At 42.1% G+C, this 21,905-nt stretch overlaps 1 protein-coding gene across 1 annotated transcript; it reads right to left on the reverse strand.

Annotated features, from left to right (window-relative positions):
- Positions 1-2,393: 2,393 nt before the first annotated feature.
- Positions 2,394-21,382, reverse strand: mxd1 (MAX dimerization protein 1). The gene is made up of 6 exons (XM_061072060.1): positions 20,539-21,382; positions 19,777-19,876; positions 11,661-11,690; positions 7,665-7,779; positions 7,353-7,509; positions 2,394-5,674 (listed from the first exon to the last, which is right to left on the reverse strand). Exons 1-6 carry the CDS (start codon positions 20,603-20,605, stop codon positions 5,478-5,480), a joined length of 666 nt encoding a protein of 221 aa, XP_060928043.1. The 5' UTR covers positions 20,606-21,382; the 3' UTR covers positions 2,394-5,477.
- Between the last annotated feature and the right edge of the window lie 523 nt (positions 21,383-21,905).

A 21,905-nucleotide genomic window follows, 5' to 3' on the forward strand; every position in this document is an offset into this window, starting at 1 on the left:
AATTTCCGGAAACTTTCCATGGGAAGTTTAGCTCGGGAATTTTGGGAATTTTGAAAAAAAAAAAAAAACTACGCAAATTAATAGCTGAGCAATAAAAACCTCATTCAAAACTCTATTTTAAAGATGTATGGAATGCAGCACAGGCTGCACGTTGAATTTCAACCCTCCACTGTGCATTCTTCCATCACATGCACAGATAACTCCCAGCATCCTTCACTCTACAGCAGGGCTACTGAGGCCTGCTGTAGTGTGCAGGACTAGTCAGGTAAGTTTCCATGATAATACTGGGGAAAATATATTAGCATGCTGATTGAGGATTGTTCATCTGTTCATCTAGCCTATTTCCATTCATTTATCCATCAATTGTAAAATATGTTTACAGACGATTCCAATTGTTTGGCTAACTATTTATATCTCTGGCATTGCATTAGTGTTTTTTTACAAACTTTTTTCTCATCTTATTCTACAGAACAATGCCACGTGCACTATCTCATGTGTGGAGACATTTCACCCCATCCAATGTAGAAGGAAAGGCTGTGTACATTTGCAAATACTGTGCAAAGACCTATGTTAAGAATGACACAACGATGCAGAAGCATATAGTCAAGTGCCCAAAGTTTCCTCAGGACTCAAATCAGCCTGACAGCATGACATACAAAATGTTTATATTTATGTCTGTATATGACAAGGTAAACACAGTTAGTATAAATTACCCACAACATTTCCAGTTTAGTTCTGTTAATTCCCGTTAATTCCCGTATATTCCAGTTTATTCCCATTAATTCCCGTATATTCCCGTTAATTCCCATGGAAAGTTTCCAACTTTGAATATTCCCGGAATTTTGCAACCCTATTGGCACTAAACAGCAACGGTTATTAAAAACATTTGTATGAAGGCCTAATATCTAGCTAAAACTACCTCTAACTTTATTGTTTAAGAATTCTGTCAGCCCAAACTATAGTTAAAAATTTGAAATCCTAACACAACCATATAACATAAATATTGAAACAATTCTACAGCTGACAAGGAGCTGCAGAGCTCTCCGTGGCAGAGGGAAACATTTTTGTATCTTGCTCCCTTCCCCCTCAGCAGTCAGACAGCTCCAGAAGGGATGTGGGATGCTTTTCAAGGTGCCCATCCCCCTCATTCTCCTCTTTCTCTAGCTTTGTGTGTGTTTGTTATTGAGCTGTAGTCAGATGGCTGTGATTATAAAAAACCTGGGATTTGGCCAGCAGACTAAACTGGGTGGTTGGTGAGAATCAAGTCCCCGTGGAGGCTTTCTTTCATCTGCGGCACAAGACCTCCTCATTACAGTCCATTAACACCAAGATTATTCATTCTATGAAAAAGTAGTTGGCTGGATTCCTTTGTAAAAAAGCCTTCATTTGTTCTCGGTGTATAATTACAGTGCAGGCAAGTTTGTCCGGAAAGACAAATAAAGACAATGACAAGTTGGTAGGTAGGTAAACAAGGGTTTCAAATGTTTTATTCCTTTAATATCACTGACAAATATAAATTGCTGCTCTACAGTTGGTTTTCAAAGGGTTTTTTTCTGCCCCACATTTAATCAAGTGAGTGTCCAAATTCTCAAATTCTTAAAAAGTAGGTGCACAAAACGTCCACTGTTAAGTAATTGCTCAACATACAGACATTTGGCCTTTCCAAGACGAAAGGTGGCAGGCGACGACAGCGATGTTCATGGAGCTATGATGATGTGTTGTCTTGTGTGTTTGTGCGTGAAGTTGTGTAATGCATGAGAGCACCACGCCTGAGACCATCACAATGAAAAGGAATGACCTTTGTGATACATGTCAATATATCATAAACACTCGTACATATCGTATAACTCTGTTGGGTCGTACATTTGTGTCTGTTTTAAGGCATTATCAGCCGCTTTGTATGAAGGGACAAAAAACTTGCTAAAAACCAAAGATATCCATGAGCGTGATTTTCCCCTGATGCTGAAACCTGTAGCTTAAACAACTGGTCTGACTGTAGTCTTGTTCTTTGAGAGCGATTCCACACCTGCTTCTTAAAAGGCAGATGCTGGGAGCACCAGGGCTTCTGACCAGGGGATCACGCACCCACACACACACACACACCTCACCTGCACCATGGAGGCCAACACAGCATGTGGAGGAGGGAGTCATGCTCACAGGAAATGCTGACACACACATTCAAACATGTTGATTGGCGGAAGACAGGCAACATGCCATGGATGGAAAAAAAGGGAGAAAACTTGAGACGACCATAGACAGAGATTAATGCTTAGGTTAATACATAAAGTCTTCCTCAAGTAGACTTTTTTTGCATTTTACTAGTAAACAAATTAACAGAAAAAGCAGAACAGAAACATTTTTTTTGAAACACCCACCCACTACCCCCCCCCCCATAATATTTCTCTCTGAAGACAGTGACGAAATAAACACACACACGCACAACCACACACACTTTATACACATGCACACACTGACAGATGGCGTCCAGGCGAACACATCTGCCCAGTCACACCTACTGTATCGATACATTTCCCCTTCATCGCGCAGCTACACGTTTTCCGATTCAAAAGAATCGTTTCACAAAAAGATTCAAAAGATAAAGCAGCATTCCACAATAAATCTTACAATTAACAATACGTATTTTTCAAATTTCCTTTTTTCATTTTTTTGGTCTACCATCGTCATGCTTTAACTGAGGTTCACAAGTGGCAGGTGCAGGAGCCGGAGAGGTTCCTTTGGCACCGTGCTGCACGGGTTGAGGACGTCTGCATATAGAGAAAAGCTGCGATCCTCTTCCCGCCCGCGATGATTCTGAACCAAACAAGGGACTAGGATCTCACAGTGAGAGCAGCCATTTTGTTTGAGGCTTCTTGGCGTGAAAATGGACGAAACCGGCAACATATTTTTGCCAGAGGAGTCGTCACCGCCCTCAACCTGGCCACCAGTACCTCTCGCACAATCGTAGAAGTTATACCGATTTTTTGTCCTATTATCCCTCCTTAAAGGGCAAGATGGCTTTGAAAACAGCTACAAATTTGAATCATCACATTTAACTTTTCAAGGAGCACTGTGCCGAAATCTGAACAGACACAAAAGCCTTGAAGCACAGGAGACCTCTCTAAATATTCTATAGATTGACTATGCTTTGCAAAAAAAACTACACATAGGAAACTCTCAATAAACCTCACAAGAAGAACATAGGCTATGACTAAATATATGTATATATATTAATCTATATATATTTAGTATATCTAATAAATACATTTGTTGATAGACATAAAGATCTTTCTGTAAACTATTTACATTAAAATGTGTACTTTTTTTGCAGAAACAATAAATAGCTATCAAGGCAAGGCGGAGGAAAGAAAACCTGGGGTTTTTACATTTTGGTGCTCATCCGATGCGAACAAAAAGAAAGAGGTAAACTTTCTCAGGCGACATCCATACTACTACGTTTACGTTTGAAACGATTTTTGTCCACACACACGCCTAGGATAACACGCCATATAACATGAACACTAGGCAAGCGCATGACGATTTAAACAGGAAGGCATGGCTGTCCTGCTGGACGCAGGAATTGTTGCAGTTCACTCAACTAACAGCTGGTTTTCTCGCATGTAAACAGTTGTACCATTGTAAAATGCAGGATTTTACTGCAAAACAGCAGTTAGCAAAGACAACAGGGTCAGCAACACTTGTAAATGATTATACATGTTGCGTTCTACACTGTTAGCTGAAGCTAATGCTGGTTGTATTCTTATGGAAGGGGTTCAGGCGAAAGGAGCCTGACGAGTCAGTGAAGGCAACATCGTGACTGAAACAACCAATCAGCAACTGTTCGTGAGTGTCTACGTCATCATTTCCAAACATTTCTGTTTCTGCCTTTCCAGATTAAAACGCTGTGCCCGAGTTTTCAAACTAAAACCGTTATTTTTCTAAAACTTCAGAGTAGTGTGGATGCCAGGTGTATTTGTAGCAAAGTTGGTGCATTTTAAACATTTAAAACGTAGTAGTGTGGATGTGGCCACAGCATGTTCCCACTGAAGAGTCAAAGCCGGTCATTTTGTTGGGTGACTACCATCGTCTCATACCTAACTCTACCCATCCTAAGACATTGGCAAGAACATTCGCCCCATAAAAATAATTCTACCTCATTACCTCATCAATAATTCTATCTCATTCTACCCTGCCTGTCCTTTCTACATAGTGGAATGTGCTCCAGTCTCTTGACTGGTCTCAGTAGGTGGGTTCTTCGCTTCTTTTAGGTGAACAGGGCAGTGAAGAAGAACAAGTGTACAAACATGTTCCAGAACTTGCCAAAAATATCCCAGCATTCCACCTGGTGGTGGCTGGTGTTTTTGTCTTTTAAGTTTCTTAAATCTGCCAGTGACTCCTGTCGTTGCCAGGCTCGAACGTGAGAAACACACATATGATAAAAGGATGCTTTAAAAACGCCACCATCATCAGAGAGAGGCAGAGAACATTGAAACCCACCCCATAAACCCTCCCAAATACCCCAGCCCTTAACAATCTCATGCTGCACAAGTTTTTTTGTTTGTTTTTGTGTAACTTTCCCTTCTGAACTGCAGGCGTGGACATAAAATTAAAGGATAGTTACCCGATTGCCAGCGAAAAACCTGGGTACAAGGGACGTATTGCTGTCGGCCCCGACAATTTAATTTAGTGTCCACAAAGTCTGCTGCACCACACAGCACGGGCAGCCAACTGACATGTCTCAAACACTCACTTATGATAACAGCTGCAGTGAGGGGGCCTTTACGTTTTTAAGAGACAACAGTGTTTGAAAAAGATGACACAGTTTTACAAAAAGCTATTTTAAGTGCAAATCACCACGCACCGATGGTTGACTGGTAAGCAGGGTGTTGAAAAAAAGCCCCATCCCATGTCAGTGTCACACCTTGGGAGGGACTCTGTCTCAATGGACAACAAGGAGCGATGGAGGGGTGTATGTTTGGGTATGTGTTTGTGTGTGTTATGTATGCGTGTGTGTGTGTTTGTGTGTGTGTGTGAAGTATGAGTGAAATCTCATTAAGTTCTTCCTATGGCTCTTGAGGCATAGAAAAAGAGGCAGTGGGATATTGTGTGGTAACATTCTCTGGCTGAAAGTTGTGGTTCTGACAAATGGGGGGGGACGGATGGAGGTGGAGTGTCTTTAAAATCCCACTCATTTGATTGGTGTAGAGCAGAGTGAGTGACCGCTGATGACGGCTAAATATGGGCGGGTGTCTTAGGGAGAAGTTGCAGCCCAAATAGAAGCCTCCGTGGGGACAGGAAGACCCGGAGGCCTGAGTGGAGGAGAGGCCTCGGACGTGGGTCAGTCCTGGAGGAGAGGGAGGCAGGGAGGAAAGAAAGGAAGGAGGGGTGAGGTCTGAGCAGGTCAAGGAAGTCGAGAGAGCATCTGGGGACGGGATTGGCTGAGGGGAGGAGGTGGGTGATGGGTCAGTGACCAGTGCTGTTTATAGGCTGCAGCCCAGCTGCTTGGCCGTCTCCTGAGTGTCCTGCAGGCGCAGCAGGCTGGCGCTGGAGTAGCCCTCATCGCTACAGCTGCTGCGGAGGCTTCCTCCCTCGTCTCCCGAGTCGCTCACGCTGCTGGTGCTCCACTCCAGGTCACCCAGCAGGTAGTCTGTCCCCTCCACATCCACGTCCAGGTCCTCTGTTGAGGTACAAGGGGGGAAAACAACAGAATGTGTCAGAATGAGAGGAGATTCTGAACACACGCTATGTGGTCAGACGCTAATTTGTTGTTCTTTTGTTTGTTAGCAAGATTATGGAAAGTTATTGGAGACAGATCACAAAACTTGGTAGAAGGATGACATATGGATCAGGGGGCACTTTAATTAACATTGTGAGATATGTTTTGTGGATTTTTTTTTAGATGTTTACCAAAGTCCAAGGGAATAATACATTAATCTCAAATCAAATCAGACACATTGAGTGGTCTGATATCTAAGAGTGTGTGAAATTTGTTGCACCTTGATTGAATTTAAGGGGACTGTTGGGCCTTGGAGGAGGTACACACTATATTTATTTTCCATTCTAGTTTTACACTTGCTTTACATTTCAGCAGAAGCTGGTAGTATTACAACAAGAAATACTGAATGTATACAATGCTGAGGTAAATGCTTCTTAATGTGACTTAATGTCAAGCTTATTTTGAAGAGTAATTGCATGTTGCTGTATCTTGGGTTGCATCTATCTAAAATCCAATTTTTTAAATCTTCAAACGCTTTGACAATGATTTCCTTGATTGACCATTTATTCAAAGAAAATGTGTTATATATTAAAATATGTTAAAAATGCTACGTTCGTGGATCTTATTTCCTCACTTTGGACAAGCTGCAACTAGGTGATGTATTAGCTCCACTTCTCCACTTTTAGGGAAACAATAGTTCTAACAAAACATGAACTAAAATCCCACAGGGAGAGCAGCCATTTTGTTTGAGATTTGTATGCATGGGGATAGACAGATGGGCAACACAGTTTTTCCAGAGAAGACACCATTGCCCTCAACCTGGTCACCAGCGGCCTACACCTTTAAGTTAGTGATGATAGTTAGAACCAAACAGGAACACAGACCTATGAGATAAAAAGCTCAGAGCCTGGCTCATTCTGAATGATGTCTAAATCTCTCGTAATAATACACAGTCTGTGTTTTCTGTTTTTTATGCAACGTTAACTTTAAAGCATTTATAAAGAACTCTTGCTCTTTAAATACGATGACTGTGTAGAAATGGAGTGTAGTCTTAATATTTACCAGGAAACACATCTATCCGTTACAATTGGACTGATTTGTTACTTATAAATGTTTTTATTTTTATTATTTAAGTCCATACTAGAAAGGTTTTCAATGGTTAAATAACCTTTTGTTGTCATCAATACAAACTTAGAGGACATCAAATGTATTGCACTTGTCTCTGCCTGACTCCAGAGGGCTATAATAAATCCTTCTAGTTTTAAATTTCCTGCAAACATCCCCAATATCACCATAAGCCTTTTCGTGTAACTTTCCCATTATCACTCCAGGCAAACTCCTTTGAGTTTCTCACCACACTGTAATATCATGCACAATCTGTGAGTAATTACATCAATACAAACTTTTCATGAATATCTAATCCACTGCAAAGACACAGATGACCACAGTAACATGTTCAGGGTTCCTACAGGTTTTATCAAGATAAATTTAAGACATTTTAAGACCCCGCGGGAACCCTGATGTTATTCTTTATGAGCTGTGGAGTAGAATAGTTTTAGTTTGTGAATACGCCGGCTCCATCAACTATTTTATGGAGAGACACGAGTATATTAAGTCTGTGTGTCTGTGTCAGGCTCACCCTGGTCAGAGTCGTACTTGTCGGACACAGTGGAGCCGGTGCTGTCCATCCGGGTCCTCTCCACCCCCAGGTGTTCCAGGCGCCTCCTCAGGTGTCTCTGCTCCCGCTGTAGCTGCTCTACGGTGTGCTGAGCTTTCCTGTCGCTCTCCTCCAACCTCTGCCGGGAGCAAAGAGGGGGAAAAAACACTTTAGGAGAAGCTGTCTGAAATCTAAGACATTTCAGTCACTCCAGCACACAATACTAATGCATTTATCCACCACAGCGGCTAACACGTTGCACTGATTATTAGGTGAATACACACACACACGCACCTTGATGTGATCTTTGGCCTTCATCAGCAGGCTGAGGGTAGTGTGCCTGTTAGCATCTTGTCCCAAGGGAACCAGGGATTTCAGTCGCTCTAGACACAGCCGTAGATTTGCCCGTCTGGAAAGGAAGGAGGAAACGGAGGGAAAAATCTGTCAAAACATATTTACTTATTTCTTTGTCAAAGATACATCTAAAGATACAAACATGTATGGAAGTTTATTCTTTAACATTGTCAGTACAATTAAAAACGAATGCACATACACGAAGATATGTGCAGATATGCGTTTCCAGGCGTGTTAGTATGAATGAGGATTAAATATGAAATGCAAATGCTCCTAGTATCAGATTTCACACAAAAAATGACCAAGAGTTCCCATTAATGCCACTCCGGGATCAAGAGGTACAAAAGAAAATAGTACTGTCACCCAACAATGTAAAAGTAAGATGGCCATGTGAGGTTATTTATCTGAGACCCTCTCGTGTAGTTTACTCCCCGGAATGCTGGCATTGTACCATTATTACATCATGTTGCTACATAGGATGTTTCGAGCAGCAACGTTCAAATCTTCCCTTCACAGGAAGAAACACAGAGACGTGGTGAATCTGTGACAAATGTCCACATCTGAACTTCCATGTTCCATACACACACATCCCCTTTTGAATTTCTCGTGTCTACTCCATCTCCTCCTGTATCACTCTCAGCCTGCAGCCTTGGCAGCTGGTAAGCTGGTCTGGTGGGTGTTTCTGACCACTTGACCCCGCTGTTACACAACACACACCTCCAGCTCCAGCCTAGGCATAGTGTGTACGTGTCTGTATGCCTGTGTGTGTGTGTGTGTGGCTGAGCGAGTGGGTGTGTGTACGTCAGCCTCTTTCTGAGAGTGAATGTAAAAATGTAATTTCGGCAGCTGAGGGCTGGCTGGATGAGCTGTTCATTTATTATATGCTGCTGCTACAGGTAATCCTGATGAACGCATCACTACCAGAGAGAGTTTATTTCAAATTGGGAATACCAAGAGAAGAGACTGTTTTGAATGTGGCCACAGGACATACAAAAATATATTCTTAGCCCATGGCCTTTTAAAAAACACACACCCACACAAAGCACTGCTCAGTAGCTGAAACCAAGTGCTTGTTCCTCAGCTGACCCAGTGCAAAGGGCACACCGACTGTAGTTACATAACTTGGAAATGCTCTGGCTTGTGTTACTGTGACATAATAAGGGATCAGCAGGGCTAGATAATGTTAGTTCAACAACATTGAAGAGCAGCGAACTCATGAAACAGATCGGGTCAAATGGCGTCTGAGTGAGAGGAAACGCTGCGGGCGTGGCAGTAGCACACAGTGCTATTTCAGCAACAGGTTATTCTGGTTCAGTGTGACTTCAGTGCAGTGTGTCAATGGGTGAATATGTATGTAAAGCTGCAGGTTTGTCTGCTTATCAGCCCAAGGCCATGGTCTATATTTCTCTGATCTGTTTTCACACTTGTGGCCTCTTTACGTGCGTCAGACCGGTCTCACCTGTTTGCCTTAAAATAATATCCGACTTTTTATGCAGAAGACAGTAGCAGCTGAGTCTTTCCACAGTTTCTCAAGAGGATGTATATGTGTGAATGCATCTGAGTGGAGAATCTGCCGCTACATGTGTTTAGTAATAAGGGTCAACGTCATGTCTATGTGCTGCCAACAAAAACAACTGACCTCACTGATTCCCAATGAACTTATAGGTTATGTCCTGCCTGAATGCTCTACCCAGGCACCTCACCTGGATTTTCCAGACACTTTCCTGTTGTTGTGAATGCCTCTAAGCGGAGATTCCCATTCTGCATTCCTTATATGTGAAAGAAAAACTCCAGTCCAGTCATTTTCTGGCGCTGCCTCACATCTGAAAATAGCTATAAAGAGCCATCATGTGTTTATGCTCTGAAAAATGTCTGGAAATTAGGTTCGGAGATTGTGTCTGAAAAAGGCTTGATGAAAAACTACAACCAGGTCAGCAAGATGCCTGTTGTGCCTGTCTAGCAGGAAATCAGTCCTCTGACACTCAGCAGTAACTGCCCATGAGTGGTTTGAAGGAACTTAAATATTAGAAAAGGGTGTGGTAGTGGCTGGAGTTGTTCTTTGTGGACACAATTATGTACAAACGCATACCAAGTCTGTGTTTTATGATATGAATTCTACAAAATAGGACAAAATAAAGTAGGATGGAGGTGCTGTGTCTGGCTTGCTCTAAAATAAGGCAAATGTGCGAGTCCATTTTTTTTTGTGCAGAAAACAGTTGCACCTGGGACATTTCTTGCAACTCAGAGTGGTTTCTCTTAAAGTAACAGGTCACCTAAAAATGAAAAGGTTAGCACGATGCGCTTTGACTTGACGACAGTAAATCACCTGCCCTCTCAACCTCTGACCTCTAGGAGTAACTGCGGGGGACTAGCTGGGAGAAAGGTCCTTTCTCCCAGGTCATGTTATGTGGACGTTATATATATATATTATATATGACTAATACACGCACTCTCTGTGGTTTTAGATCAGCCAAAGTGGAACAGGATAAAGATATGGAGGGGTGGGGTGTGGAGAGGTGGTGCAGAGTGTTGCAGTCCTCTGGCTTTGCTCGCACTGGGTCACCATGAGTCATTTATTATCTGCCTGTGATGGGTTTCCATCATCAAGTGAGAAACTGGCTAAAGGCTATGATTATTCTCAAGTTTAATACAACAAGCTGTGGTCATAATTTTCAACTCGCTCACACACAAGCATGCAAAGGGCTAAATCCCAGGCACAGGCCTCAGTTGCCATATATTATTCAGGCTGACCACTAAGCTGCTGCTCCGGATCAACTAGCAGAGGCAGGATGGAGCTGAGAGCGATGCAGGCTCAGACAGGCCCACACAAAATAAGATAAATTCTTTATTTTTTATTCATATTCAGCTTCGGACTGTTGGACTTGAATTCATTTTTTTCACATCTTTCCCAGTTTTTCAATTTTCTAAGTTTTAGGTTTTTTCACAGATTATAATGAGCGTGTATTTTAAAGAATGTTAAGCCTCATTTTGCGTGAGCATCCCTCTAAACTTCAGCTGTTCGTCTTAACACTGAAATCGCACACTCTAACTCATAAATTGTACATCAAATTAGAAGTGTGTGTTTTTCAAGGCTATATGACTATTAAAGCAGAGTGATTTACAGAATTTGAAATAAAAGCCTCTGAGTGACGCGAGCATCATCCAACTGAAATACAAACGAGGAACTGGATTTTTACAATCCATTTTCCACATTTTACTACACCAGGGACACACAACTGCACAAATGCGAGAGGGCACATTTTGCTTTCTTAACTTTGGTGATCACAGTTTGTGATCTGAATCTATCGACAGTGTCTCACTCCGAGAGAAAGAATTTTTCACCATCACTATGGCAACCTTAACTACAGCTGCCTATACGCAGATGATGGATATTTAGTTTAGTTGACAGCTTCACTCAAAGAAACACACACACAAGACCTGTTTTCCTGTTAAGATATTGAAATTGAATTTCTGCTGGCGTTGTATAATTTGTTTAATATTTTTACAATGTCTCATTGTATCTCATTGTTTTTACTTTTCAATAACACATTAAAACCAGAGCTTTTGCATTTAGATATTTAAATGTAAGCATTTGCATGTCACTTCCATTGTTTATTTAATTTGCCTTGTTAAAATGCTTAGTTATTATTCATTACGGAGTTATTTTTGTTTACTTTTTCTTTTAATCATTTTACTAATCCTGAATATGAAAAACTAGAGTGAATAATAATATTGTCCCACAATGAACATATTTTCTTTTGATATGAGTAATGTACGAACAGTTGAACAATCTAATATGACGAGATACTTTCCTTTGACAACCCATGAGTTAAACACTTCCATGGCAACAGTGGGGGAGGGCTTTTCTGCTGGTTATGAACTGTGGAACAGCACTAACACACAATTACATACACAAACAAGGACATTTTAACATACCTGTTCTTTTCCATTTCGTTGTGTGTAGACCTGTGGAGATCAAACAAAACACAGATCAGAAAATGACAGCACACATAATAACATGGTGACTGATTGAAGAGGGTACGATTTCCCCCCTGTGTGTGTGTGTGTGTGTGTGTGTGTGTGTGTGTGTGTGTGTGTGTGTGTGTGTGTGTGTGTGTGTGTGTGTGTGTGTGTGCCTGTGTTACTGCAGGGGAGTTGGAGAGCAGGAGAAAAGGTTGTGTGGGAGTTCATGAGCATTCAGAACAGTTGACAAAAAAAGATTCTCGGAAAAAAAGGAAAAGACTGGATAATCTGATGCCCGAGGCTTACACTACGCATTTGGTAGGACCACACTACCAAATGCATGATGAGGAGACCAGGAGTAAACACAGTAATAGTAACCAGAAGCAATAGACAGGAGCCGAAGTGCTTAGGGCCATGCCCCTTCATATTGACCTTACATGTAGCACTGAGTGGGCTGGGGGAAGACACAGTGCTGAAGGTAAACACAGAGAGATCGAGACAGAGAGAGAGGGAGAGAGTGAGAGAGAGCGAGAGCGAGAGGGGCAGAAAGCAGAGAGGATCCCCTCTGCATTCCTGAACTCTCCACCACCTAAACCTACTGATCCTCCCACCCTGGGTCCTAAAATAGACTATGCACCTTCAGCTCTGCAAGACCCTGGGCTGTCACCGCACCATGGCCAAGATCCTCACAGGAGTCTCTAGCGCACACTCGCAGACATACACACACACTCACAGACATACACACACACTCACAGACATACACACACACTCGCAGACATACACACACACGCCCATGACATCACTTGACATAATATATTCCGTAGCCCGTAACTAACTGTCGAACCCTAACTCAAAGATTAGGAATAGTGTTCTAATCTAAACCCTTAACCCTTAAACAAACCCTTGAAGTTGTGAGGACTGGACAATATGACCTCCGTCAGGGTACGAGAACACACACAGATACACAACTTCATTCACACCCACGATAGGTAACTAACTGTCCAGACTAAACTCCACTATCCTCAGTCAAACATCATTAAAAAGTCACGGATCAAACAGTATAAGATTTCGTCTGTGCCACCACTGAACAGCAGTGTGTGTGTGTGTGTGTGTGTGTGCGTGTGCGTGTGTGTGTGTGTTTTCGGCACTGTGGGGGTATCGTCTTGTTGCAGCTTGTCTCTTTGGGTGCTCTCTATCTCATTTGAACCAATGCAGCCAGTGTACATTCCAGTGCAGGGCAGACTGCCGCTGGTGACATAACAGCACTAGAAGGGAAATGATCCTATCTCGTCTGACCCCCCACTACGACCTCAAACACCCACAATGCATCAATATAAACTGATATTAAATATTACTGAATAGTGATGAAATACTTAATTATGAGTAATGTGGAATAATGGATGGGTGTCTCTAATCCCATATCAGTACATTGAATTACAATCCTGGTCTATCAATTAGACAAGAGGATAATGCAATTACACTAAATCACCATACTATTATAATATTACATTTGCTGCGGATTTTTCTCTGCACAGTTGCAAAGTGTTTGCTCGTTGTGGGAACTGTTGGGTTTTTCTTAAATATTGTGAGGTCTCAACCTTACTATGTAAAGTGCCATGAAATAATGAATGTTGCGATTTGGCGTTATACAAATACATTTGAATTGAATTGAATTAAAGTATTAACGTATTAAGTCTAATGCGGAGATCTGGTGATTTTGTTTACAGCACCCTGACATTGTCGTCAGCTTTTATAACCTCAAACTATCTTGAAATCTTTGTCTGTGTCTTCTTAATTTGCTTTTGCACCTCCTCCGGAGAAAATACGGAGGAACTGCAGAGTCTGAATTTGTGTTGAATTTGTGATTGAAAATCATTTGAACAATAAGTGGATTTATCAAGAAATCATTCATCAAGAAAAAAAAATGACAATACTATCACAGGACTTTGGACTGTTGATGATCAGAATAAACAAGATATGTGAACTGTCACTTTGGACCGAGGGTGGATTTAATTCACTGTACTCTGACAAACTGTGTAGACCAAAGATTAACTGAAACAATAATGAACTGATGGGTGATGAAAAATAATTTTGCAGATGTGAATGGTATAAATCGAGTGTGCAAATATGAATCTATATAAAATAGAAATGTGTAAAACATTCTTGTAACTTTAGACCTGAGGACAAAATAGCTGGATATCTTTGGGTTCTGTGGGGTGACACGCCTTTAAACCAAACTACTTATGTGACCATTTCCATACTTCACCTCATGTGCTCTATACATTGGATACTGAACCTGGCATCAAGCCATTTTCAGCTCAGGGAACGACGCAGACCGACTAGTGTGTACGTGCACTTGTTTGACATGTTTATGGCTCTTCTCAAGGGCCAACGCTCCAAGACAAGCCTATCATGACAAGAGAGTTGGAGGATGTGATATTAGCTCAAATGGGGATAATCGATCAGGTGATGGCAGGTAGCTGAATTAAAGCTCCATCTAATAATGTAACTTGAATCATCTGATTCCCACTATGATTTATTTATTTATGAGTTCTGAGGCCAACTCTAGTTTTTGTAGTTAAAGTTTATATTAATCAGTGTTTCCACTACCATTATATTAGGGGGGGGCGCCCCATCCCCCTAACGGCAAACCCCCGCCCCCGCCCCCCCTGGAAGGTCAAGTTAATTTTTTTTTTTTTATATAGTGCCAGATCTCAACATGAGTCATTCAAGGTTACCTTTCCTATAAAACAGGTCTATAGCTTGCTCCTTTATTAAACAAACTAAATGGCCTTATGTTATTTATCTTATTTACACAAAGACATGTCATTTCTGTCTCTACATGGTCACGCGTTTAGATTTCCCCTCTACTCTCTGTATCGCACACGGCGGAGTTCCATCCCGATGCGCACACACACAGACAAGTGCGTGCACACACAGGTGAGCACACTCTCTTTAGACAACAATATATTCCAATACCAAGATATTAGCACCGAGCTACGATCAGCCTAAACTATTCAGCCTGACTGATCAGCCTGCTGGTATGTTGGCCAGATAAAATTAGGATGTGCAAACCATTTTGTTTGGAGGTGAATCTGAAAGACAGAAGTGTTGCTAAAAAACAACGGAAATTAAAGGAGAACAAAGTTGAACTGTGTACTTGTTCTAAAAGCTCTAATAATTCTACAATTCACTCATTACTTCTCTTCCTTATTAAGCTGATTTCAGACATGAACATAAAAATGTCAGACACAATTTTCTGTAGTTGGAGTTTATCTTTCTCATATGAAGAACGCAGCAGGAGATTGTCCAGGTGAATGTGTTCAAAACAACAACAGTGAAATATCTGTAACTTCCAGGCAAGGGGTGGTGTCTGAGTAGATAAAACATGAGGCAGGACATTCCCCTTGTGGAAATCACATGGTTTTGTTCATGGTCCCTCAGCATACTTATTGTCAAATGCTCTTGAATCTGGTTGTCTTTCCAAATTGACAACTTCTTCCTTGTATGGCATATTTTTGTTCATCCTGGGGTATTTGTATTCAGTTTTGCGTGCAGCACATGTTCAAAATTTCATCAACACGACCACTTTTCTACCGTGAACTTTCTGGATATTTTCCTGCTGGACTCTTACATGGGCTCACGCTGACATTTTATTTGGGATTTGGCTGGAAAAGTTCTGGAAAAATGTCATTTGTGTTCTAAAAGCCAGGCCCTGATATGCCCTAAAGACGATGTTTTCATGCATGTACTGCAACTCAAAACTTACCTAGACATTATGAGGAGGAGGCAAATGTCTGAATTAGTTGGGTTGGACATTTACCACACAGCAGCTCTCTCGAACACCGTCTCTCTGTAATGTCCTACTGAGCCCATGTGTGAATGGAGCCGGTCATTGTGCAGAGAATTCACGGTGAGAGAGTGGGCGTGGTGATGGCGTTTCTATCACGAAACCAAAAGATTACAAATATCACAGTACAAAATCCCTTATAATTTTCGCCTGATGTAAAGACGCCATTTGCCTGGGGTGGAGGGGTGTGTGTGTTGGGGGGGGGTTATGAGTCTCTATCTTTGAGTGGAGGAGCTGGTGCTCTCCACTGACTGCCAAGAGTAGGACAGACTCATGGGGGGGAGAGGAGGTGAGGAGAGAGAGAGCGCAAGAAGGAGAGAGAGATGAGGGGGAGGGGGGAGTCACTACAACTGACTCACTACATATACACACCAGCAAACGCACGGTGACGACCCTCCCCCACTACTCACACATCCATAGCACGAGGAAACAGCAGAAATTGGAGGGGCTTGTATATACTGGGTCGAATGACTTCAGATACACAGAACGCTGCCTGGCCTACATTTCAATTTTAAACACCAACAACAGAAAAACATTTCTCAAATTACAGATCCATTCGTCTTGTGGCAGAGAAATCGAATTCACTCAGTCGCTGTGTCAACATCAAATCATCAAGACTCGTCAAACTCCTCTGGTTCTGCTGCCCTTAAACACTGATGAGTTATAGCTGATAAGGTCTTCACAGTTGAGTGGGGGGAGTTAACCTAACCTTGTAGTTAAACAATGGTTGAGTCAATGTTGTCCAGCTTAACGGTTTTCAAGCTGCAAACAAGGACGAACCTGCAGCAGCTCGACTTTAAATAGAAAGCCAGGCCCACATTTTCTTCACTGAGCACGTCTAAAAATGTAGCTCCAAGTAAGCGTGAGAAGACATGAAGCTGGAGGCAGTGTATGTTCCTGCAGTGTACTTGCTCGTTTGTCACTGAGTGTATGTTGATGATGGAAGAACACTACAAATGTGTCACACTGTAGTCAAGCCTAAAAGCCTCTTTCCTGACCAAACCAAATATTTAAAGCCGTTTTCAGACATGACCTTCGGGTAAAATCTGGAGAATTGGCTACGGCGTATATACCCAGAGTTTGCCTTTCACACATGAACAACACAGCGAGAGGTTCTCTGCACAGACGCGTTCACAACAGCAACATATCGCCTGCATTATTCAGGTGAGAGGTGGAGCAGCCGGGTGCAGCAGACAGAGGCAGGAAGTGACGTTTTAAGTCGAATGCGGAGATCCAGTGATTTTGTTTACAGCACCCTGACACTGTCGTCAGCTTTTATAACCTCAAACTATCTTTAAATCTTTGTCTGTGTCGTGAACGTATTGCAAAATGTGTCAAATAGTGTTCGAGGTGGTATCTTTAAATGTCTTCTTTGACAAACAGTCTTAATCCCAAGAATATTTACAATGATATAACAAAGACAGAAGTAAAACAGAAGGAGAAAACTGAAGATGAATATTTTTCTGGAATTTGTGCTTGAAAATCACTTGAACAATTAGTGGATTTATCAAGAAGTAATTTATCAAAACAAAAAGAAAAAGAATTACATTACTATAACAGGATTGTGGACTGTTGATGATCAGAATAAACAAGATATGTGAACTGTCACTTTGGACCGAGGGTGGATTTAATTCACTGTACTCTGACAAACTGTGTAGACCAAAATTTAACTGAAACAATAATGAACTGATGGGTGATGAAAATAATTGTGCAGATGTAAATAGTATAAATCGAGTGTGCAAATATGAATATTTAGAATAGAAATGTGTAAAACAGTCTTGTAACTTTAGACCTGAGGACAAAATAGCTGGATATACATTGGGTTATGTGGGGTGACACGCCTTTAAATCAAACTACTTATGTGACCATTTCCATACTTCACCTCATGTGCTCTATACATTGGATACTGAACTTGGCATCAAGCCATTTTCAGCTCAGACCAACTAGTGTGTACGTGCACTTTTTTGACATGTTTATGGCTCCTCTCAAGGGCCAACGCTCCAAGACAAGCCTATCATGACAAGAGAGTTGGAGGATGTGATATCAGCTCAAATGGGGATAATTGATCAGGTGATGGCAGGTAGCTGTAAAGATCTATTTTGTCTGATCAAATTCAGGACAAATCACAACGCTGGAGACAGAATGTCGACGGTGCAAAATGGTTCAATATTTAGGTGCAACAAACATGTTGCACCTAAACTGCCCGTGTTAAGCTGTCCTGTAACAGGTGTGTGCTGCATACACGCTGGGTAAGCTAAGGTAAAGAGGCTAAATATAAACCTGTTTATAATCTATACTGTATGTTCCCGACAGGAACATTTCCATACATGAGATCGCCAGAGATAGGTATTCACTCCACTGGAGGGTGGATGATGACAGTGCAGCCGACATTCCTGACGTGGGTTCAAGCAAGTATACAGTTCATCTGAATGGGTTACTGTGCATTATCTGACTGGCTGCCACTCTACTACTTGTGTTATTCTGGTGCACTGAGGCATTTCATGCTGCTGCCACCGAATATGACATTTACGCTATGATATCAATTATCTGACTCAGTCTACCCACACTGGGCTGCGTTTTTGGCCATCCCCCTTTTTCCAGCACTTTTGGTTGCAGCAAAATACCGGTGCTGTACCTACTGAAGAAGCAGGTCTTCTAATGGCAATTTTTTTCCACCTCAGACATGCATTAATCATTTTTTTAGGTTATATAGAATATAGATTCACCAGCACAGCCTTTGATTACAGAGCTGCCCTAACCAATCACTGAAATAATCGCATCACCTAATTGACCAGATAAGACCATGGTCTCATTTTCTGTCTCCATCCTGACTAAAACTCTGCAGACTGTTGGGTGTGAAATCTCAGGAGATGAGCAGTTTCAGAAAAACCAGCCTGCACCAATAATCATGGCATGGTCAACGTCATATATCTGTCCTTGTATTATTGATGTACGGAATTCAGGTTACAGCCTCTGTGTGTGTGCAGCAGTGTCCACTGAGGCGACTTGAGCTGCCGAGAGCTGCAACCTGAAATGTTTTCTGCAGTCACCTTGACTGACCCAGTCTGCCTGACACCAGACTGATGTTTGGTGCTGTCAGTCAAGCTTCAAAGAAGACAACAGCGAGTCCAAATGTCACCTCACACCAACAAACTCACACATACACATGCAGCCATGGCTCTAAAAGCAAAATCACTTTTTTTCTGCAGAACTATGAATAAGGTGAGGAGAATTAGGTGAGGGGTGTTAACAGACAGGTGGCAAACTACCTTTTTGTTTTTAAAACCAAGGCTTCGAACATCACATTGTTTTGTACAAAACTGGTGGGCATATTTTATTTTGCAGTCTGTCACACAGCCAGTTATAGATTGTCCTCAACATACGTTAAGTGGGACATGCATACAGTGCATACAGTATGTACAGTATGTTGCCTAAATAAGGGTCAGGGGTCGTATGCTTTATTACCTAGAATATGTGTAGAGAACCTCTAAAAGCTGATGGTCATCAGCGTATGTGTATTTCCTCTAAAACAAATGGCTGAGGCTGGAACAGTTTGAGAATGTTTCTAGGAATAACATAACTCGTGCTTAATTTCGAATGGCTTTTTAGCTACAACTTCATTTTTTATTTTTACACGGGTAATTTAAGTAACCTTTGATGTGGGACATGAGTTTCATTTTGTATTCCCATTCCCATTATGGAAACTGTTACTCTACAATATTGGCTCAATACAAAACAGAAGGAGAATTAGTATCGATGACTATATGATATGATATAACATATTAACTTTTGGAAATGTTGTTGCTCCCTACAGGCTGAATTACTGAAGAAGCCAAGAGTTAGCATCCAAACCACTCAGCCAATGAATTATGAGCATTTAAGTGAAATTGACCTCAAGATATAATTATACAGAAAATGGACTTAATGTATGTGCTGGTGGATACACATTTCTCATGTGTGAAACTTTGAAAAAATGTAATCAAGTTTAAAACATTTGAAAACTCAAAGGTTTGACCATGATCCCATTTTAGATGGCGTCCATTCAAAATGTCACCAAACTATACACAGAATGACAGATAAAGAAATGTGCTTTTACTAATTAAAATTAATAATATTCAGATGAAACCTAAGCATCAAACTGGGAACAATGGAATAACCTTCTGCGTGTGGGGGCAAACTGGAAGTGGGAGAATGATTTGGGGCTTTTTGAAAAAAAAGTGTGTAAGGAACCGCTTTTACCTGCTACTTGTGTTTTTCTTGCTTTTGCTTTTCCTTTTCAAGCTTTCCCTCTCTCCACCGCTGATGAAGGGTGGCATGGAGGCATAGCAGTGTTCTGCTCCTGCAAGGAAATAAACAACACAGTGGTCACATGTCCTGATATCTGGCAATGCACAATGTGGTGTTACAGCAGCAAGGTGATAAGGAGCCAAACCGGGAATAGAAAGATGATAAAATGAACCACATTTGATCTTGATCCTTTAGGCATTCTGTGGCAGTGTGGAGAAGCCATGCAATGAATGGATGTCGTGCAGAATATGTCTCCTGTATTTTCTCCCCTCAGCCTGCACAATGATGTCATCTTGAACTGGAATAAACCCCACTACTGGACCACAACACAAGGAAAGGAGGGGCCTCCATAAAAACAATGTCTCCCTGCACATTTCACTGCATTTTGCCACATATGCATTCATTCTTTCACTATCAGAATTGAAAATGCAATGTTTGCACATATGCATATAATATGAATATTGATTAGCACCTATTGGGGGGGTAGACGATGGATTCGGATGCATTGTGCGAAAATCCTGTCACATTAATGTTTTAAATGTGCAGCCTGACTATTGATATGAAAGATAAAAGGTTTTTTTTAAAGCATGTTTCAAAATTGACAGGTGCATAAATAGAAGGAGATGGTGGGGGTGGGGGTGGGGGTGGTCGCTGCAGGTTGTTCTTTTCCACATATGAAACAGACATTAATAAACAACATTAAAAACACTTTACCTCTCTCCCTGCGCTCCAGGTACTCGGCTGCTTCGATCAACATCTGCACCATTCCGATCGCCGCCATTTTCAGCAATAACACCGATAATAATGTGACAGTGCGATGAGGGATCCCTGCTCCCCCCCACCGGGCTCTGACGCTCCGCTGGCCGCTCGCTGGTGCTCGGATCCCCGCTTCCTGGAGGCGAGAGGTGCCGGTGAGGAGTCCGCTCCTGCAGCGGGTCGGACCGGGCTGATTCAAAGTGAAATGCACCGGTGGAAGCTGGAGAGGCAAACCGGGTTGTGTGATGTCCTCAGCGATGGCCCGATGAATGGATTCGGTGTTAGCTGGTTGCTAGCTGGAGGTTGGTGGTGCTAACACTTATGACAGCTTTGGAAAAACAAGAGTTAGCTTAATATTGTTTTGGCTAGCTCTCCAAGAAAACGCAACCAAATAAGCCTTGTTTTTATAGTTGAAAAAATAAAAAACAAGTCGAGGGTTCACTGAGGATGTGTACTATTCTGTTTGAGGGATCAAATAAGTTAAGGCTAATGTTTGCGCTGGTGACAGACTGTCGGAACCTTCTGGACACTTCTTCCTGGCTCGGTTTTGGAGAGTGACGCTGTCTTGTTGACTCGCCTGGAGGTGAAACGTCAGAGAGAAAAACACAAGCCCGCTGTCATTAAAGTTACACCGACGCTGTCCTCTCCACCGTCTTGTTTGTTGGTTTCAGTGCTGGTTTCACCGCAGTTTCAAGAGTGACACGTCTGGCTGGAAGGAAGCGCAGAGAGCGACTGACTTCAGCGACAGAAAACAGGCTGTTTGTCAAACTGCGTCCAAAACACAGGCTTGTTGATCTGTGGAGAGAGCTGCTGTGCTCCCACCACAAAGCTCCGGTGTGCCGCGCTGCCATTGGCTGCCGGATTTGACAACTTGAGCTGCTATTGGCTGCTGGAGCCGTCAGTCATCAGGAGGGGTGGTCTGCGTCGACTGCCACTGTCAGCCACTGTGGGTTCAACTCAGCCATTTTGGTTCCAATCCCCATCCGGGAAGAGGGCACCATAGACACTAGATGTCTCGTCTGCGTTGCCGGCCAACGGAGCCGGACGTCACCACATGGCGGCCATCTTGCTAGGGGGCAGCTCGCTCACCCATAACATTGTGTTGGTAGTGGTAAATAACCATAACTTACTCAATTTTCAACCGATTTTGAAACGGTCTTTTTTTTTATAAACGTCAGAGATGAAGTTATGACACTGCATACATTTTTTCATTTTTTTAGAAAATAACATAATTACTCATCAGTATGCAGTGTCATATTTACATATATCTACATCTTGTGTCGCTGAGGGGTAGAGTGGTCGGCCTCCAACCTGAAGGTCGGCGG

The sequence above is a fragment of the Limanda limanda genome, chromosome 5 (genome assembly GCF_963576545.1).
Source record: "Limanda limanda chromosome 5, fLimLim1.1, whole genome shotgun sequence".
Lineage (NCBI taxonomy): Eukaryota > Metazoa > Chordata > Actinopteri > Pleuronectiformes > Pleuronectidae > Limanda > Limanda limanda.

What these genes read in the sequence shown, in the direction of transcription:
- mxd1 (XM_061072060.1), bottom strand. Translation starts at nt 20,605, where the DNA reads ATGGCGGCGATCGGAATGGTGCAGATGTTGATCGAAGCAGCCGAGTAC. An exon ending in CCTGGAGCGCAGGGAGAGAG is followed by an intron (nt 19,877 to 20,538) that starts GTAAAGTGTTTT and finishes ATTTCCTTGCAG; the next exon opens with GAGCAGAACACTGCTATGCC. An exon ending in AACGAAATGGAAAAGAACAG is followed by an intron (nt 7,780 to 11,660) that starts GTATGTTAAAAT and finishes CTTCCTTTCCAG; the next exon opens with ACGGGCAAATCTACGGCTGT.